This window comes from Sander lucioperca, chromosome 3 (genome assembly GCF_008315115.2).
Source record: "Sander lucioperca isolate FBNREF2018 chromosome 3, SLUC_FBN_1.2, whole genome shotgun sequence".
NCBI classification, from domain to species: domain Eukaryota; kingdom Metazoa; phylum Chordata; class Actinopteri; order Perciformes; family Percidae; genus Sander; species Sander lucioperca.
In genome coordinates this window covers 10004174-10024062 of record NC_050175.1, presented here as the reverse complement: position 1 = coordinate 10024062, position 19889 = coordinate 10004174, and the positions used below count along the sequence as shown (strand labels likewise).

Below are 19889 nucleotides of genomic sequence, written 5' to 3'. Positions count from 1 at the left end.
ATGCTCCGGCCGGCCGGAGGGCAAACGCATTAGTCTTAGTTCAGATACCGACCAGTATGTGAACCGCCTGATATATTTAAAGCCAATTAGCAGGAAGGCTATGAGGAGCAGCTCTCCAGCCATAAGGCAGCGAAGATGAGGAGAAAAAGGGTAGAAAGGGAGGTAGTGGGGTTGAGGCGAAATGGGGCGCCCTGCATTGATTTGGCATTAGAAGAAGACATTAACTGTAAAGGCAAAATAGACATGAATACTCTATGACTTACAGAGTGAATTGTAAAATATATTTGACATTTCGCTAACGTGACATACCTTTTTGTCAGTGAACAAAAGACAGGTATTAACTACATACAGGACTGATGCTCTACATTATTTGCCAAAAGACACAACAATGTACATGGTTTTTCATGGACCTGACCTAATTTTGTTTCATCCAGCAGAAATAAAACTACACAGATTATATCCAGAAAAAAATAACAGCACTCAGTTAGTGTGTAGTACCATAATCTGCCCGCATTGCCTGCAGTGGTCAGCCGTACGTGTACATTTGGCTGTGTGGTGAAGGATTCCCAGGGACAAGTACATTCACCCAGATCTTGCCTGCTGATTAAAATAGAAGTGCTGTGTTGTTACGCCAGGGAGACACACACACACACACACACACACACACACACCCACACACAGGATAGCCACACTGGCTCAATGACACACACAGCCACTGATATATCCTTTGCCCTGTGTGTGTGTGTGTGTGTGTGTGTGTGTGTGTTGGCTCCTGCGGAATTTTTAATAACCTCTTTTGATTAGAATCCCCCTCCAGCGGCTTATTTAGGGCTGGATTTGGAGCGGGTTTAAAGGCCACCACCCCCCGGGGGGCGCTCCATTGCACTTCGCTGAATTCAAATACGATGTCCTTGACACCTCTGTATCCTGTTCCCATTTTGCACTATTTTTGCTGCAGCAGCAACAGATGAGTAGCGAGGGGGGGATTGGGCTCCTTAAACCAGCTGTTAACCTGTGTTTTTCCCCCCCTTTACTCCACAGAGTCGCTCCAGGCAAGAGGACCCAGAGCAAGCTCGACTGAAACAGAAAGCTAAGGAGGTAAGCTGCTGCGGAGATCATTACCCTTGACATTTCCCCGACTCCAGCGTATTAATTTTTCATGCCTCACTACATATGTAATGCCATTTAAAGTCGGACTTAAAAAAGTTTGAGGAATTATTCGTGCCGATTGATGCCCATGTGTGGAAAATGATTTTCTGCGCACCAAACACACCCTCCACTTCTTCCAACCCCCCCCCTTCTTTTCTTCGTCTATTTCAGCCTCTTCATCTTGCAGCCTTTTGAATTTTGACTAACTGCTGTTCATTGAGCCATGCCTTTTTTTGGTCAATGGGCTATCAGGGGAGGGATATACAGTGGTAACTGTAGTAGCCTTTGTAGGTTTATTCTGCTTTTTTCTCATCTATCCTTTTCGTTAATATTTGTAAAATTAAACTGCAATATCTGGCTCTTAACCTACTTACTACGTTATGACTTAAAAGAGAACAAAAAAAAAACCCTTTTCTTTTCACGTCTCTTTGGAAAAGAGTCAAAAAATAGTTCAGTAAGAGCTTAAAAAGAAAAGCAGGTGAATGAGGTTTACAGATGTACCAATTCATGCTCTACATTAAGTTTGACTACTACAAAGGAATAAAAAGAGTTATATCCTTCTTCAAGTAATAGGCCAAGGAACAACACGTAGTGTTGCAAATTGGGAAATGTTTACTGGTGTATTGCACTTCTGTTGGCAGTACGCTGCTATAGCCTCCATTTTTTTAAGTGCAGGTTTTGTGTATGGTAAATTCCCAGTGGACTCCAGAAAGTAGACCATTCTTCTTTTAGTGGTTGGTTAATATTGTTTACGCAAATGCAATAGTTCTTTCACAGCGGAAGTTTGCATTCGCTTTTTACTTTGTTTACTCCAGAATAACTTCACTGGGTGCTTTCAGTCCTTGGCGTGCTAACAAGGATCAAGAGCATTGTCTTTAGCTTCCAAGGAGTAGTCTGAGTATGCAGGAGGATAAAACACTCACCACTCACCTGTTGTTGTTGTTGTTGTTGTTGATGTAGAACTTAAGGAGCAGGTGTGGTTTCTTGTAGGTTTCTGCTCTTTTCAAAAAGCCTTTTATTCATCCAGGTAAAGTCTACTGAGCAAGTGTGCACTTTTCTCACAAACACAAATTTATACTTTAGTTCTACAATTTTCCACCTGATCGCTCCCCAGTGCAGCCATTGTCTTTTAATGTTGGCCACTCAGCCATCTACATTTAGGGGAAACTATATATGCCTTGCTCAAGGGCAACGCAGTATTGTTGTTTGAAGTATTTTGTTTTTAGGTTTTTCTCGGGTTGAACTTGTGACCTTCAAGTGACAAGTGGACTTCTCTTACCCCCTGGCTAACTGGCAGCACTCTTGTCTTTTCTCTGCATCTCTCCCGGACATTTCTTTCTAGCAACAGCGAGCACTGCTGCAGTTTAGAACATTCACACTACATCTCAGCCTACCCATAAGCCCCACATATGCAAATCAAGCAGCGCGATAGGTTTGCCCCGGGGGCCGTGTGATCAAAGCGGATCTCCTCCCTGTTAAGTGGCAGTCCGCTCGTCATCTGGATACGGCCATATTAGCGGCTCGTGAGGAGACGCCGCATGCACGTATGCACATTTTCATTTTCAGCTGGAAATTTAGTTGGTGCGGTTTAGAAATTGTTACTTTATGTAATGCTTTCTCCCCACACACACACACACACACACACACACACACACACACACACAATTCCCCTCTTCCACCCTCTCTCACCTCAGTCTTTTTTTGCTTAATGGCCGTCGTTTCTCAGCCCCCGTGCCTCTCCGGTTTTCATCACCTGAGCTGGCTGTTTTTGTCACTGCAGTCTGTCGGCAGCTCACGCATCTGTGCAGATTTCATCAGGATAATGAGCCCAAGCTACTCTTCCAGGCGACGACGGGCAGAGGAGCCAGCCTCTCTTTAAGCCTCTCTTCCTGATCACTCACACACACACACACACACACACACACACACACACAATTAATTGGAATTACAGTCTGTTATATACTTGAACCAAGTGTCGGCATGTAAACTGAGCTGGCACATGATTTGTTTTTAAAAGGGCAGGTGCGGTGTGTTATGTAACTATTGTTGCAGTCCTGAGTCTAGTCCGACGACCAGATATTAATCCATGACCAACAAATGAACGGTATGAACGGTCAAGCCCAGGTTGAATGTCTTGTCAAGTCAATTTCATTTACGTAGCCCAACTTACTTACTTGTCTGAGAAAGTGATATCACTTACACCCTGTAGATCCACAAAGGCCACATAATAGGTGCTTGAATGGCCTCAGTTAACTCACTAGCATTTACCGTGTCTCTTTTTTTTTTAGCCTGATAGCAAAACTGAATTATTAGTTCTCACCTTTTCACGGTCCATAAACGTTAAGATGGTGACAATAAGGGCAGGTCAGTAAAAAAAATACGTAGTCAAAGTTTAGCTAAGATAGATTGTTTCTCTGGAATCCATCACCTTTCCTGACCACTACTGACAAGATTGCTGAGAAGTTGGTGTTTATGTTCCCCAGAGGATGAATCCTAATGTTTCTCTCATCCTTTGAGCTTTCCTTTAGTGTAACTATCAGGCCAACATGTTCACTTGTAAAGAAATATCAGAATGGAATAGACACATTCATGCTCCCCAGCAGATGAAAGCTTTAGATTATGGATAATCCATGAGCTTTCTGCTTGCGCGACCCTCAGGCAAAGTCTCTGAACACAACATACAGTATCTCACAACATTACAGGCTAAGGAAGTTGCCATGAAGTGCACAGATCAGATTTATGCTCACAGGGGGATAAAACCTTTGATTTTTATGATCTGTCTGCTAGACCAGGTCTCAGGATGAACTTAATTACAATACTAGACCCAAACACCACAATGTTTTTTTCTGTCTGATAGTTTTGTATTGTGGGGGTAATGAACATTGTAGGCTCTAGGTGTGACTAGCAGGGCTTTAGGATTTTAGTCTTGTATATTTATGTAACTATGCTTCTAATTGTGTATCTGTATTTGGACCAGCAACTTAACCCGCAACCTTGTCACCAGCAGAGCCAGCTTGTCAGAAGGACGCTGGCAGAGGTTTTTGGGTGAGAGAGAGGCAGAGTGGTCTGGCGCCTCTCTTTCCTCCATTCACTACCATTTGGCCGAAAGGTCAGGTGGGCTATTTCAAAAATGCCCCCAGTGAAAATCAATGGGCAAATCGTGGAGCTCAGTTCCTGTTTGTTGTCGGTTGTGGGTCTGTGTGTTCTGTCTGTTCCATCACTGAGGCAGGAGGCCAGGCAATGCCTTATCATTGAGAGTGAGAGAATGAGAGAGAGCGAGAGGGAAGGAGACAGAGAGACAAAGACAAAGAGACGGCGAGAAAAGGAGACTTGGGGGGGAGAAAGAGAGGGGAGGCAGAGAGAGACAGAGAGGGAGTTAAGGCCAGTAAAGATACATCACGATGTCAGACACACAGACACACTGCAGCCACAGATTCATCATCGCAACCGCGTCTGCAGGCACAACTGGACACAGGAAACGAGTGAACTGGAGAAGAGGAGTGGAGCAAGGACAGGCGAAGAGAGACGAGGGAAGAGGGGACAAACAAAACAAATTGGCTACTACAGCTGGCCAAAAGCTCCTGTTTGGACCCGTTCAGCTGCTAAAGAAAACCATGTCATGCCAAGAACGCTAATATTTCCACTGTATAGCATTGTTAATATCAGTTGGTTAAGGACCCAACCACCATAAATTATTGCTCCACGTCTTCCGCATTACTGCCCTGGCAGCAAGACACTTCTAGCATAGAGTGATTCCAGAGGAAAAGCGCTGTTCTCAGGAATCGCAAAGGTTTTTGTAAGAATAATTTGCCTAAAACATTTTTTTTTTCTTCAGGCATTGAGAGCATTTTTTGCCCATTTTGAGGCACCAGCATTGTTTAAAATGTCTTGAACCTCTACCGAATTAATGCCGCCCGAGCTCAACTTTAAACTCCAGTTAAAAGCCAGCAGTTACGACTTCCTTGCTGTACGACCACATATGTTAGAATGTATGAATCGAATCGAACAACGGTCAAACTGAACATATTTAGCCTCCTTGCTCACATAATAAAGAATTGTTCATTTGTGTCGTGCATGTTATGTAAACCATAACCCTTTGCTCAGTCAGAATGGACCAGGTCTTAATGCACACATACATGTTTCTTGATTGGCTTAGCATCCTCCATAAGTGACCAGGTCATGGAGAGTCTGGAATCCACCCACACTGAAAACCCCGTTAGCCAGAGCCTCACACTTTTCCAGAGATGAGAGGCTCTGGTGTGTCAGAGGACAATGTACCAGCCCCCTTAGTCTAGAGTTCATAGGCTATCGTCCACTGGCCCTCCACAAACTGCTCTGCTCAAAGAGGCGCTCTCCCCCATCAGGCAGGCCCCAGGGCAAAAGCCTGCTACCCTCCTCCATGTTCTCACCCTGTCTGTGCTGCCTTTAAAGAGAATTCCTGCTGTTTTGTGCATCCCAAGTCATAGTTGTTATATTCTTGTCTTCTGGCCTCACAGATACACAATACCTTAAAATGAATAGAGCAGCAGCATTCATGGTCAGCTCGTGGAATCGTTAGTAGAAGAACATTATGCTCATATTCTGCTCAAGTGGAAAGATGATGTGTTATTAACAGTTAATAACAGTTTATTTTTCACAAAGTAGGTTATGCATTCATTGAGCAGGTGTCCATTCATTTGATATAATTTCAACTGGACTCTTTCTTTTTTTGAAAGATCATACATGGTTGATGTGGATACTTTAATTATCACAAAGAAAGGTCTGTTTTGTGGGTCCTAAAGATGTGCGGACTACTAAATAGTACACTGTTACCCTATTTTTATTTGTTGCTTTGTTGCCGGTAGTCTCATCTTCAGTTTTCTTCTTCACCTCAAGACATGTTACAAGAAAAAAATAGAAGCAGGCTTTAAAAGTACCTTTGGTGTTCCTGTGTGTTTTCGAATATTACAAAGTGCTGTAATGAGAAAGAAAACAACAAAAAAAGGAGATTCTTTTTTTTTTTTTTGCCTCAGAGGGAGATAGCGACCCATCTCCTCGCTGTACAAGCCTGTAGGTTCACTTTTCTCTTTGTGCGCCAGAGCACTCCTTGGGACTCAAGCGGCAGGGGAATTGGGCATGCTGAGCTACGCTAGTGGCGAGGTGCCAGCCTCCTGTGCCTGGGATATGAGTGAGAAGGAGGCAGGAGGCAGGACACGTTTCAATTAGGCAACAAACACCGCACACAGAGGATGGGAGAGGAGGAAAAAACACCTCAGCTTTACCAGCTAACTTCTCCCTTCTGACCTCTCCCAAAAACACACTTTCCTGAACCGCTCTGCTCCACCTTTTCTCTTCTTTTCCATTTAAAATCTGAGTTGTCGTTTTTGAGGAATTCACATGGGAAGGACAGTACCGGGGGTCTTTGTGAGGTGATGCTAAGTGTGCCAGCTCGGCCTGCATGTTTCCATTAGATTGTCATGTTGGCTAATTAGAGAGCGGCAGCATGATTCACCTTGTTAATTAGGAGGACTTGCACACCATGTGCCTGGAGGCGGTGTGGAGAAGAGGAGCCCAGCCTCAGAGCCTGCAAGTCGCCTGCTGCCTATGAAGATTCCCCTTCTCATCTACCTTTCACTCTTTTTTTTTTTTCTTCTTTTTTTTTTTTTTTTGATTTAGAAATGAATAAATCATTGACATCGTCCTCTCTCGGAGTGTGAATATCTGAGTTCTCATCTTTTCCTGGATGCAAATTAGGCGTGATCAATAGAAGGTGACGAGCGGTGAATCTAAATGTAAAAAAAAAAGAAGAGAGACAGGGAGAGAGAAGACTGCTAGACGAAGCACACCAGCTTAGAATGAGACAAAGCGAGAGAACATTTAAAGTAGGAAATTTTCCCTTAGATAAGCAGTATTTTTAATGATCACCACTGTCGCCCTTACGCTTTGGTGTGAGTGTGTCAGAATCTGCTTAACACTGATTTCTGGCTTCTTCATTAAACACTGTTCCTTGGCAAAATGTGTAGCTCAAATGTTATTATTTATAAAAATAATACTAACTCCGCCGGAAAGGCAGTCTTTTAGACACATTCAATTTATCCACGTGTTTCACACATTCTCCCTCTACACGGTTTCATTCCTGCAAATAAGTTGCCGATAAAGAGGAACCGTAGGGTCATGATAGTGACACTCACATAATGACCTTACCTCCAGGGACGACTGAGGGCTCTGAATAATTGGTCCTTGGCCCTGGAAACACTTCTGACGTACTCAGCTTAAGATGAAATGGAACACTCTCAGCCAAGACTATTAGCACATGCATGTATTTTGAATTCATCTCCATAGGTGAAATAATATAATCGCAAACAGATTTAGTTGAATATTTAAGGAGGGTTATGTGTGTTGAAAAAGATGATGAAACAGAATTCCAAAGCATTTTCCCTCCCTCTTTTTAATGCACTTTGTCAATCTCAACAGATTTATTATCTGTTATTCAAGATCGCTATAATGAATTATTTTAATTGTTGTGTGTGATAAATATAGTAAAGGTTATTATGTTTGGTGTCAATACATTCTGGTACAGTTGGCTTGTAAACAACACAGTTTGAATCTATGCATATGACTCTGTGACTCATATACTGTATATTGCATAAAAATATACTGTATATATTCAATACCTATAAGGACAATTAGACATGAGAGCTCGCAACACGTCATGCACACATTACACATACTGTATATTATCATATATTACTTTAATATTCAATATTTTATCTTGAGGAACACTGCCATCTGTAATTATTCAGTTTGGTTGATGAAGTCGTACATGCCTCTATCCAGTTTTAACACAAAGACTCGCCTACATTATCAGGTCAGGGCTGTACTCGTCTCTTTGTAGTGTCTTGAGTGCAGATGGAGAAGTAAAACCTGATTGGTTACTGCAAATGGTGCTTTGCCCCGCAGCAAACTAACTGCCAGGCACTTCACATGAAGAAAGGCCTCGAGATGCAGCTCCCAGATGTTCACATAATGTCGGCCATGTGGGTGTCAGGTGAATGAGATCCATGGATTACAGACATGCATAAAACACGTAACGTACGTAAAATGTCCACACACTCTCATGGGAAGTAGTGGGAAACACACACACACAAGAAGGTTTGTTTCACATACAGTTATTTGAAATTGGTATTGAAGTCGGGGTGAAAAATATCTTCCCTCTCATCTGAAAAATTCCACTGGGCCTCATTCATGAAACGTTTGTACACACAGATTTGATCTTAACTCAGGCGTACACACAGTCTAAGAACTTGTTTGAGATTGTTATTTTTTCTCGCATTGCCAGACCTTCCTCCACAGCGCTGCAGAGGAGGGTCTGTCTAGTCCACACAGCATTCCATGATGGGAGAGGAACATGCTCTGGTGTAGTGCCATTTCTTTAAACCAATCACAATCGTCTTGGGCGGTGCTGTTTTGGTGGAACATGTGTATGCTTAAAAGTTGTTTTAGTCGTGCAACAGAAAACTCAGATTGGACAGATAGCTGTCTCGATTTACTCTGCGGAGATCTGAGGAGAAGTTAACCATAGTCCTCATAAATCGACCAGAGTTTAAAATTACAACACAAAGAAAGCAGAAGGTGACATTGTGAGCATGCTAACATGCTCACAATGACAATGCTAACATGCTGATGTTTATTAGGTATAATGTTTACCATGTTCACCATCTTAGTTTAGCGTGTTAGCATGCTAACATTTGCTAATTAGCCCAAAACAGAGTACAGATGAGGCTGATGGGAAAGTCATTATTTTTGCAGATATTTGTTCATAAACCAAAGAATTTGGCTCTGAAAATTTTGACCTGATGATGCCGCTAGATGGAAAAGTCAGAAGTTCACCAAAGTTCTTACAATATATGTGGTGAACATGAATGTCTGTGTACCAAATTAAATGACAATTCAGCTGATAGTTGGTGAGAAGTTTCACTCAAAACTGTAAATGTGAACCTTATGGTGGCGCTAGAGAAAGGGGATCATCAAAGTCATATGGAATTATTTTCTGGGGACCGTGAATGCAAAATGTCATGGAAATTCATCCAACAGTTAGATAGATAGTTAGAGATATTTCATTCTGGACCAAAGTGGTGAACCAACCAACAGACCGACATTGCCATTCCAAGAGCCATGCTGCTAGCATAGCTGAAACTAATAAAGTATTAAACACTCCTACAGAGTTACGAGTAGTTGTGGTTGAAACATAAAAAAAATATTTCTGTGTCTGCATAACTGCAGGGCTTCTGGACGTACTTTTTTTTCTTTTTCTGACCATGTTCATGCGACCAGTCTGTATGCATTCCAAAATTTATAAATTATGTTTTATGTTTATGTTTATATTTTGACATTAGAAGGCACAATGTTTGGCAGAATGTTGCCTTTATTTGCTAGAGAGGTGACAGTAAATGAGGGGAGCCGACAGTCCCGTTGTTGTGATTACACGATCAGTGTCTTACGCATTAACAGTCTATGGTCTTATACCACTAGGCCACCAGGACCACCCAAGACAGACATGCTTTACAGTAGATAATAATAAGACGTTTTGTCTTCCACCTGACATTGATGATGACTTATAGGGAGCTGTTGGGATGCAAATACCCAGTGGTAGTGAAACTGTCTGTACCGTGGCTCTGATATACCTGACAGCAGATAAACCTTTCTAAGTTTATGGTTGTAAATCAAGCCACTGATTTAAAGCTTAGCTTTTCTCTTACACTGCTGACAATGAATATCAACATTAATCTAACACTTGGTAGTGTGTATACGGTATAGACACACCAGCAGAGTTAGTTTAAAGCTGAAGATTTTACTGTGTATCAAACTAAAATCATGGTACAGTTGTAGTTTAATGAGATGTTTTGTTTCCAAATGTTTTTTAGTTAGATTCAGCTTCATTCTTATAAACATACTCCTAAAAACACTTTCCATTATTTGCTATAAATCTACCCATAGGCTCACAGTGCAAAGGTCAGAGCCATGATAAGAGATTTGATTGAAGGTTAAATGTATGCACTCTAATAAGGCTCTTTAGGGGAAGAAGCATTCACGAAAAAAGTGGCATATGTTATGTATACTAAGAGGCTCCATGCTGTGTGCTCTTGGACCAGAGCTCTCTAGGGGGATGGGGAGAGACAGACCAACTCAAAACCCACGGTCTGGCTTTTATACTGTGGTCTTTGCAGGGCAGAGAGCCCTGTAGCTTCCTTCACAGCCCTGTAGCTGCTTGTGACGTCAAGCAGAGCGTGTTCTGCTCTACCAAGGACATCTGTCTGTAAGCGTCTGGGGGGCCGCGAGCAGGCCCTCAGGCCAGGAGGCGGGAGGAAGGGAGGGAGGGAAGATTGAGAGAAAAGCCTTTGTTAAAAACAGCAAAAATGGAGAACGGCAGGTTGGCCATCATGGCTCTTGCAGCTCATCCCCTTTTTTACTCCAAGCATATCAGACCGCTCTAAGGTTCTTGCCGTCTTTTGGACATTTTTGCATCATAAGGAAACATACTTCTCTTTCTTCTGTGTTGAGAAAAAAAGCCCTATTATTTTTCATTCGGGTCATGATGGACATTTTTTATCTATTAAGGGCGCAGAGCTTAAAGTTAGACTTCTGAACATTCAAGATGCGGTTAACTGGGTAACAATTGTAAGATAGCTAAATGGATCTGATTATTTTTAGTTGCTTACATTCGGCCCAATTCATGCATGTTTTATTATTTTCTCTGTTAAATGCATTGCACCTTTCAGTTTGTTAGCACCAGCTGTACTGATTCAGCTGTGCCAACCAGCCGTCTACGCTGCTGATAAATATTAACATCCAATGCACTTAAACTGGAGGTCTTAGTCTTATTTAAATATGATTTTGGAAGAATCTTCCAGGACATAACTTCATGACACGAGTAATCTGATGAATGTAATTTGATATCCAGGTTCTGGATCTTTTTAAAGCGTATTTAAGATACATAGCTAGAAAACAAATATTGTATTTTTGGGGTGGGTTGTGGGTAATTTCGTGTTATATTTTTTTACTGTCATAAACATTGGGTGATGTCATTTTCTATCAAAGTAGAGCATTTACTTCTTGCAGAGAGTTTGTGTAGAATCTTAATCCAACAGTATATATATATATATATATATATATATATATATATATATATTTTTTTTTTAGCTGTAATCAAATTTCAGATTAGGAGTGTTCTGAGAGCCTTGATGAAAACAGATCCTGATCTGATTAATACAAGATTCAGAGCTTCAGTGTTTGCACTTGAACATTACACCATGATGTTAACTGATACACACTTAGCTGAGCACTCAACATCTGTAGGAGAGCTTTGTGTAAGTGCTACAAGTGTTTCCCTGAAATGTACATATTTCCAATTTCCCCACACTGAACATAACTTCATCAGCTGACATTTTTGCATCCAGACTGAAACCTCATTCTAACAAAGCTGCAGATTGATTCTGTCGGGCATCTTGAAAATGTTCTACATCTCCTGACCTTTGCTCATAATTTTTTCTTTACAAGTTCCAGTTCCCTGCTTTAAAAGGGCATACAGGCAGACTGGAAGCACTGGTATTTAAGTGACTTTGGAACAGCAAATATTTATGCGGTACCATTGATTGGACCTGGCAAATGTACGCACTCTGCCGGCTAGTTATTCTTTCAGTCTGGGATGAATCTCTGTAGTGACCTTTGCAGTTTTTGGCGGTGATTGTTACCTATGGCTAACATTGTCGACATGGTAGTCTAGAAGGTAGAGAGATATTCTTGTACCTGTAGTTCACAGTTTTGATTTCCTTTTTTTTTATTTTAAAGATGCCCTGGTGGCTGACACTGCAAAATAATTTAATTAACCAAGAGTACCGACCTGTAAAATCATGACAAGTTCCGTAACAAACAGCATGAGTAAAGAGGAAGAGTGGTGGCATGTTAGAACTCGTTAACAGAGATTGATGGCATTCTTAACAGCAGATTTGCTTAACACCATAAAATAATATACAGAGTAAATAGTGACCAACACCTCATGACTAAATTTCAACAAACCCTGTACAGTTCAGGACAGTTGATGACGGCAGTCTAAGAACTGAAACTGCAGGCAAAATGTATCCACATTCCTTCATAGGTACTGCTACTACTTCATAGCATGTGTACACCTTCCCTTCTTTATCTAAATGAACATCATTTTATGTAAATGTTTGAATTAAATGGTAGTCGAAACAACTCGTTAGGGCAAAACACATCTATCAAAGCCTGGCCCAAATCTGGCTTGTATCAGTTGGCAGTCATTAAGGGAAGGTAGACTCGGCATAGTGGCACCAGATTGAAATCAGAAATCAGTCTCCCAGTGTCATGGCGGCCGTTTTACTGACGGGAAACGCAGACTGGAGGGTTGCAGATGGTAAAATGAAGTCTTCATTTATCATACAGTCATAAATCTGAAAATGCAGGCTGTTGCTGTGGGCGCTGGGAGCTCATGCCTGGTGCCAACTGCCAGGCAGAGATGCCGGCATCCTGGTGCCATCAGTGAGATAGCGGACCTCTCTCTCTCTCTGTCTCTCTCTCTCCCTGCTCACTTTGCAGCAGGATTCTTTAAGGTCAAGCCTGGAGAGATTTGTGTGTTGTTTGTGGTAAAGCCTAATAAGGTTAGCATTGATAACATTTAACGCTACATTTGCCAAGTGGACAGGCGCAAAATCATCTCCACCCTGTTAGCCAGATCCAGCCCCAATCCCCAGTGTCTGTCTCAACCCCGACTCAAATCACTGCATGGACTCGTCTGTACCATTGTCACTAATTAGTATTTGTTTTAACTAGTGTATACATTTTTACCACCATCTGTTTTAAAAATGGACAAATGAATGTGTTTTAGATATTCAGCTGGCTGGTACTACTGCTATTATTTCCCCTTACTTGTGTTGTCAGCGTGTTTGAATCTTTCAACAGTTCCGCCGTGCTAAATGTGAAGTGGCAACACCCTAAAGGGCATGCCTTCCCAGGGGGGTTTTAGGAAAAAATCAGAGGCAACTGCATGCACATTTTAGATCAGACTTTATACACCAAAGCAACCTTTTTACAGAGCGCCATCTGAAAGTAACATGGAATTTCCCCGCGATCAGACAACATACGTGCCTCACACAAACACCAGCGTCCATCGCACACATGCTGAGAGATAACATAAAAGAACATGAAAGACATGAAAGCGCACATTGATTGTCCCTGTTCGCTTCAACCCAGGCCTATCTCCCCCAGCGGGCAGGCACGCAGGCAAGCTGGTGGGTAGGCATTCCCTGTGCTGTGGCCAAGATTGATAGGCATGTGTGTGTGTGTGTGTGTGTGTGTGTGTGTGTGTGTGTGTGTTTGTGTGTACTGTGTTTGCATGTTGGAGGGAGTGCTGACACCCTCTGTGCCATGGCCCCAGGCCCTCACACATCCACCCAATACAAAGGGCAGCTCCCAGCGACGCTGGGTTCCCCCTCAGCCCTGTGGCTAGACATGACATTACCTTGGGCAGTGCCTCCCCACAACCTCCCCCTTATATCACAAACTGCAAAAATCACAATGGGACCATGTGACTGCACACGCACACCCACACACATTCGATATTTGACAGCAGCTCTGTTAATGGCTGACAGCAGGCTTCCATTTTGTTTGGCTCAGTAGAGCTAAAACATCACATGGATGGACTGGTAGAAAGAAGAAGAGGGACATCTTTCTCTCTTACAGACGTATATTTTACCTTAACTACATTTGATCCTACTCTTGTTTCATTTCTCACTCATTCTCACCAAGTCTTACAACTGCTGTAATGCAATCTCGGAACCCATCGGCTATTATCTGATTTAGCTTTTTATTAATTTATCTGCATTCTCATGCAGAGAAACAATCTGGTCGTAGAAATCCTATCACACATCAAACTCCATTCTCGCGTCTCAAGTTGCTAATCAGACTGTAAACAATGGCCGGCGCACGGAAGGGGAAGTCTTGGCCCTCATATCCACTGGTTACACACTGAACCCGCGAAATATTGGCCCTTGCCCCGAGATAGCCGATAGGTTCCGAGATTGGTTTAATGCAGACTGAGGCTTTGTCGTATTGAAAGCCACCACATACAGGATGTGTTATAGATTTATGCATTAATGAAGGGTAGTAAATATGCACTTCTTGTTTAGAGACAATAAATGCACATGAAATTGTCAGGTTGGCACTGGTGTATATTGATGCCTTGTACATGACGTACTTACTAACCCAAACAGAGGCATATAATACTGAGCCAACGCTACATGTAGTGTAGAGGGCACAGTTCTTTTCTAATCTTTGTGTTGTCTTCACCAGATGCAACAACAGGAACTGGCACAGATGAGGCAGCGAGATGCCAACCTTACAGCACTAGCCGCCATTGGACCCCGCAAAAAACGTAAAATGGATTCACCAGGGAACACCCCATCAGGGACCGAGGTAAGAACTAGACGTGTTTAATGGCTATATTATCCTTTTTTTTCCATATCTAGTTGCTAGTGTTGACTTAATATCTACCCTCAACAACGTTTTCACCATTAAGTTGTTTGTTTTTTTGTTTGTTTTATTTGGATCCCCATTAGCTTCAGCATAAGCTAAACGCTATTCTTCCTGGGGTCCTGCAATCTGTCATGTGACAATACAATTTACAACATCACATTAAACGCAATACACACAATAAACTTTTGTAGTAATATTTCTGACAATGTATTTTTCAGTGCATTTGTGATGGTGACATATTGGCCTTACTAATCATCACATTATCTGACTTTGATTCTGCTGTCTTACCAGCCTACTGCTGATACTATAATAATAAACAATATGACAACCTACCAACAGGGTTTTCTGCATACTGTAATCCAAGATCATGTATTTCTCAGTTGTTGTTCTTTTCTTACAGTGTTTTTTTTTGTGTGGACAGCTTTCAATGGTAATTTTCATGGCCCTGTCATCCCTGACTGTAGTAAGTTCAAACATGGATGGTTGCTAGATATGCAAAAAAATGAGTCACTGAATATCTATCTCTAACAACGTGAATAAGAAATAGAAATCCATCGCTGCAGGTAAAGCAGTGGTTTCCATTTCCAGCTGCTGGAAGGTTGAAGGTTGTTACTCCTCTTAAGCATGACACTGACTTTGAAATTTTGTTTTTATTTTTAATGCAGGATATTCTCCTGAATCGAATAACTGTGCTTTTGTTAAGAGACTTTAGGCCGTCTCAGTCATGCTCCAAACTTGTCATGCATCTGTAGGTCAAGGTTTGTGCTAGTCAGAAATACTTCCTGACATTATTACCTTAAGTGCAGTGACCGACATTGCTCCAAGGACAAATAATCAATAATCTACAATAGGCTGTGATATTGTAGTTAGAGATTAGGAAAAAACACAGTCATAATTGCTAGCCAATATACAGAGAGCTTTTTGTTTAGCTGTTCTCTGCTGTTTCCTGATAATTTTGAATACTTTTTGTTTGGAACTCTTGTTTACCTACTCTATTTCTGTGCCTATTTAATTATCTGCCTAATAGCTATTGTCATGAATTCTTGTACATGAATTCTTATGTCAGTGTTCAGCAGCACATCTCGTTACACCATTTGTCCCCAATTCAGAATTAAACTTACAGTACTGCCTTAATGCAGCCGGTCTGTCATTATGGCCATTTTAACACTCAAATGAATGGCCAATTTTATACTTTCCAGACCATGTATGTTTTGTGTACGGTATCAGTAACACACAACTTTACACCTCAAGGCTTAAGTTTATTGGTCAACAGAAGCCCATGGCAGGCCGTAGCAAAGATTTTCAGGTTACACTGTAATTAAAGGTCCAATGTGTAGGAATTTCTCCCATCTAGCATTGAGATCATATGTCGCAATCAACTCTCGAAGAAGAAGAAGACTCCTGTTCCTGAAATTTGGATTTTGAATACGTGTGGTCCTCCATGTTTCCTTCTTCAAACTTGCCGGGGCCGGGAAGCTACGATACCCCATTAGCAGCATTAGCAGCACCTGTGAGTTTATCATGTGACAGCGAAAACGCGAAAGGCGGAGCAGTGTGTCCTGTATGTCCCTTACCGGCTAACGTATTTTAAGATGGCGCATGAATATGGCGCGTCTACCCCTGTTCATGCAAATGCAAATGTAAAATTAAAGCCAAAAGAAATACTTGGTGGAATTGATGGTGGTTGTAAATATTCATGAAAAAGGACAAGTTGGTGAACGGGCAACACAGATTTTGATAATGAACAACAAAATACATTACACACTGGACCTTTAAAAATGAGTAGTTACATAATCCTGAATTACGTACAAGTTTCTTTATATTATATTATTTTATATTATATTATATTATTATTATAGGGCTGTCGATCGATTAAAATTTTCAATTGAGATTAATTGCCAGTTAATTGCAAGTATTTTATCTCGTCAATACTTGACAAATAACCCTTTAATATGTTAATAATGTAATTACTCTTATCAACATGGGAGTGGACAAATTTGCTTGCTGTATGCAAATGTATGTATATTTATTATAAACAATGACAAATATTGTCCAGAAACCACCATAGCAGTGTTTCCAATATCCAGTAATTACCTCCTTTTTTTACTGGGAAAATCTGTTAAAGTTGACATATTTAAATCTCTCCGGTCATAATGCCCAGTGAAAATAGTTCCCTCTACGGTTTATGCAGCTGGTCTCTCTATCTGCAGCCACCACTGTGTCTCAGTCAATGTCCCACCCACAGTACCTTCAAGCCAATCAATACCACTGAAGACTGCTGCCACAGACTTAAAGCTGCCCCGGTGAGCAACCGAAGCTGTGTGTAAAACCCAAGGCAACAGATATTACTGAAGTTTTAATAAATATCACAATCCTCTTTACTGAAGTTGCAAAAACACCCCGAGTTTCCGCTGGTTACGTTCTACCGCCACACAAATGGAAAATAGTAGTTAGTGGATGTTCAGTTTCAGAGAAGCGCAAGAAGAGATAGAGACAGCGCCTGGATGTGGGCGAGGCGAGAGATGCGACCCACGACAAGGCGTTAAAACGGATTTGCGTTAACACGAGGATACCGCATAAACCTTGACAACCCTAATTATTATATTATATTATATATACAGGCAGCCTATGTATGCTGTTGTCTTGGCCTCCAACTCATTTTATCTTCTGTCACTGCTGATAAAATAACATGTGGGACTTACTTTCTACCAACAGACTTCTATTTAAATGTCTTTTCAAGTTCATTTAAATTCACACAAAAAAATTTGTTTTTGTTTGCCTGTTCAAGTTTTTATAGTGCAGTAAAAACCAGGCTTAATATTTTAGAGGTGAACACACAATTTAAGTGCTTAATTCTTTCAAGTTATGTCATTTATGTGAAATGAAATCAAGATGTCAGAATACATAAGAAGACGTGGAGGTTGGGAATACAAATAACGCTCCCTGAGGGAGTATGACCTGAACCTCTCTAACAGTTTCCTCTCTGGCTGGCTATTCAGTTGTCATGTTCAAAACGCTGACAGTTTGACATGCTATAGGCTCTAATGTTTACTGAGGTGAACATGTGCGAGGATAAAAATGATGACTGTAACCACACAATCATATCTTTTTCCTGTACTCCAACAACAATGGTAACCTGGTTATTGCTTGATTGATTGAATCTGTGTCAGACTAGTAGTTCAAATCAGAAGCTGAAGAATAGGAGAGCAATGGATACAATAGAGGGAAAGTAGTAACATACTGCAATCAAAGCATCAAAATAGGATATAGAATACGCAATATTAGATACAGCATAGCCAAAAGAAAATAGAGAAAATAGTGAGAAACAGTGGATGCACCTTCATTTTATTTAATATTTAATGCATTCATGTTTACATTTTTGAGTGGCCACAGATCACCGATTTGAGTGAGAATTCAGTATCATTTTGGTGTTTGGTATTTCCACAGAATCGAGCTCATTGTGTGAATCCACAACTGAGGTTGTGTGGTGAGGGAGCTGTGAAGTGCACCGGTGGGTTTGCGACACAGTGCTTAGCCCTGTGAACCCTTGTTCTCGTGTTTATTCATCTACAAAGTGGATGAAGATGAACAAATCTGAAATCTCTGATTAGAGTCACGAGCCAAATACCTTTCTGGAGGCACAAGCGAGCGGGTTTGTTTTGTGGACAGGGTTCTTTGTTGGTCTCCCTTCCCCCACAGCTTTAGTTTTGAGAGCCATCATACCACACATCCTCTTCAGTCTTAACCTGTTAAGCATTAGCCAAGTTAAGGAATCTGTCTAATAACCCATTCTCCACAATTGAAGTTGGTGAATGTGACGAATATGGTAGAAAATATGTGTGTAGAGAGCACGGTGACTTGCCTAGTCTGTTCTTAATTAAGCTGAACTCTGGTATTATAAAGAACCGTCTACTGTTTGAGGAAAAGCAGTGACTTGAGTATCATATTTCTCCAGCACAGGGTAACACATGAAGTCATGCACAGTTGCTCTACCAAGTCACATTTTCCTTGAGGCAGCAGGAGAAACATTTGAGTTCCACATATTCATCTGTAAATATGATGAATCTAAAATAAGCCTGAATTTTGAATGTCAATTGGTCATTTTAATAACCTGCTTATCGAGTTGCATCTTCACATCCTTCGCTTAGCAGCAATATGCTGCAGAGGAGCATAGTAAAAGCATAAATAACAAAATAAAAGCATTACTTATGGTCCTTGAGTGCAGTGCCAACCTCTTTCAGAATGTTTTACCCTGATGGGTATTAGCCTGCGACCTTCTGCTGCATAAAAAAAAAAGCTGCTTTCTCAAACTACTTTCCCAAATGCAAAACACAACATTAACATGAATATACATTATGCTTTTTTCTATGTTATCCTCTTTTTTATGTACTGTTCGTGTTTAATTAGAGGGGCATAATGAAGTGAAGTCACAGTGTGCCCCTCCTCTGGAGTGATTGCAGAGAGGGCGGAGGAGGAATCTTAACTTATTTTCACTTCGTTTTCACCTCCTCACATTTCTTCATTTCACATGGGCTGGAAGCGCCTGCGGCGTTCTCTTTCCCTTCTCCAGAGCAAAGTGAATGTGACTTTTCTAAAGGGGTCACAGGATGCCTGGAGGCCTGTGGGTGTTACTGGACTGTTGCCTGCTCTTAGCTTCACTGAGGGGCTTGTCATAGATTTCATCTCCACAGAAATGAGCCGGGGGGCCCTGGCCAGGAGCACAAGCAGCCAACGTTATGAAGGGCCCATGCTGATTATTTCCCTCTGACATCGCATCCTGAGCTTTCCGCATTAATCCCAGACAAAGGCAGCCCTTCAGTGCTGTGCCAGAGCTCAAATTAGGAGCCAGATAATGGCCTCGTTGAGATCCTGCTCTGTTCACCGAGAGGCAGAGCTCCTGTTGAAATCCTCCTCTTCAATATTCCTTCCCTCCTGCTCGTTCTCCTCATCAGACCACCTTTCCACCGTGTTCACACTGTGACGGAATTCAGGTGACACAATTTCGCTCCATTCCCCCAAACCCAACCCCCAGCCCCCATTCTCCCACCTTTAATTTGATGGTGGCTTGGCCGGGGCTTGGGCCCGTGCCTGTGCCTGGATGTGGATTGCCACGGGCTGTGAAACTGATAGCCAGTCAAGACTGGGATGTCTGTCTCCAGCCTGATCTAGTCTGCAGGAGGGAACAAAGAGGGCCTTACAGGGCTCCGCAGGGT

At 41.7% G+C, this 19889-nt stretch overlaps 1 protein-coding gene across 3 annotated transcripts in view; it reads left to right on the top strand.

Annotated features, from left to right (window-relative positions):
* LOC116037578 (transcription initiation factor TFIID subunit 4-like) overlaps positions 1–19889 on the top strand; it is an 85558-nt gene that overhangs the window by 42543 nt on the left and 23126 nt on the right. For all 3 annotated transcript variants that reach the window (XM_031281517.2, XM_035999270.1, XM_035999269.1), the window contains 2 exons: positions 1042–1098; positions 14494–14616. In XM_031281517.2, the coding sequence (XP_031137377.1) occupies positions 1042–1098; positions 14494–14616 (180 nt within the window). The remainder of the gene's footprint in view (positions 1–1041; positions 1099–14493; positions 14617–19889) is intronic.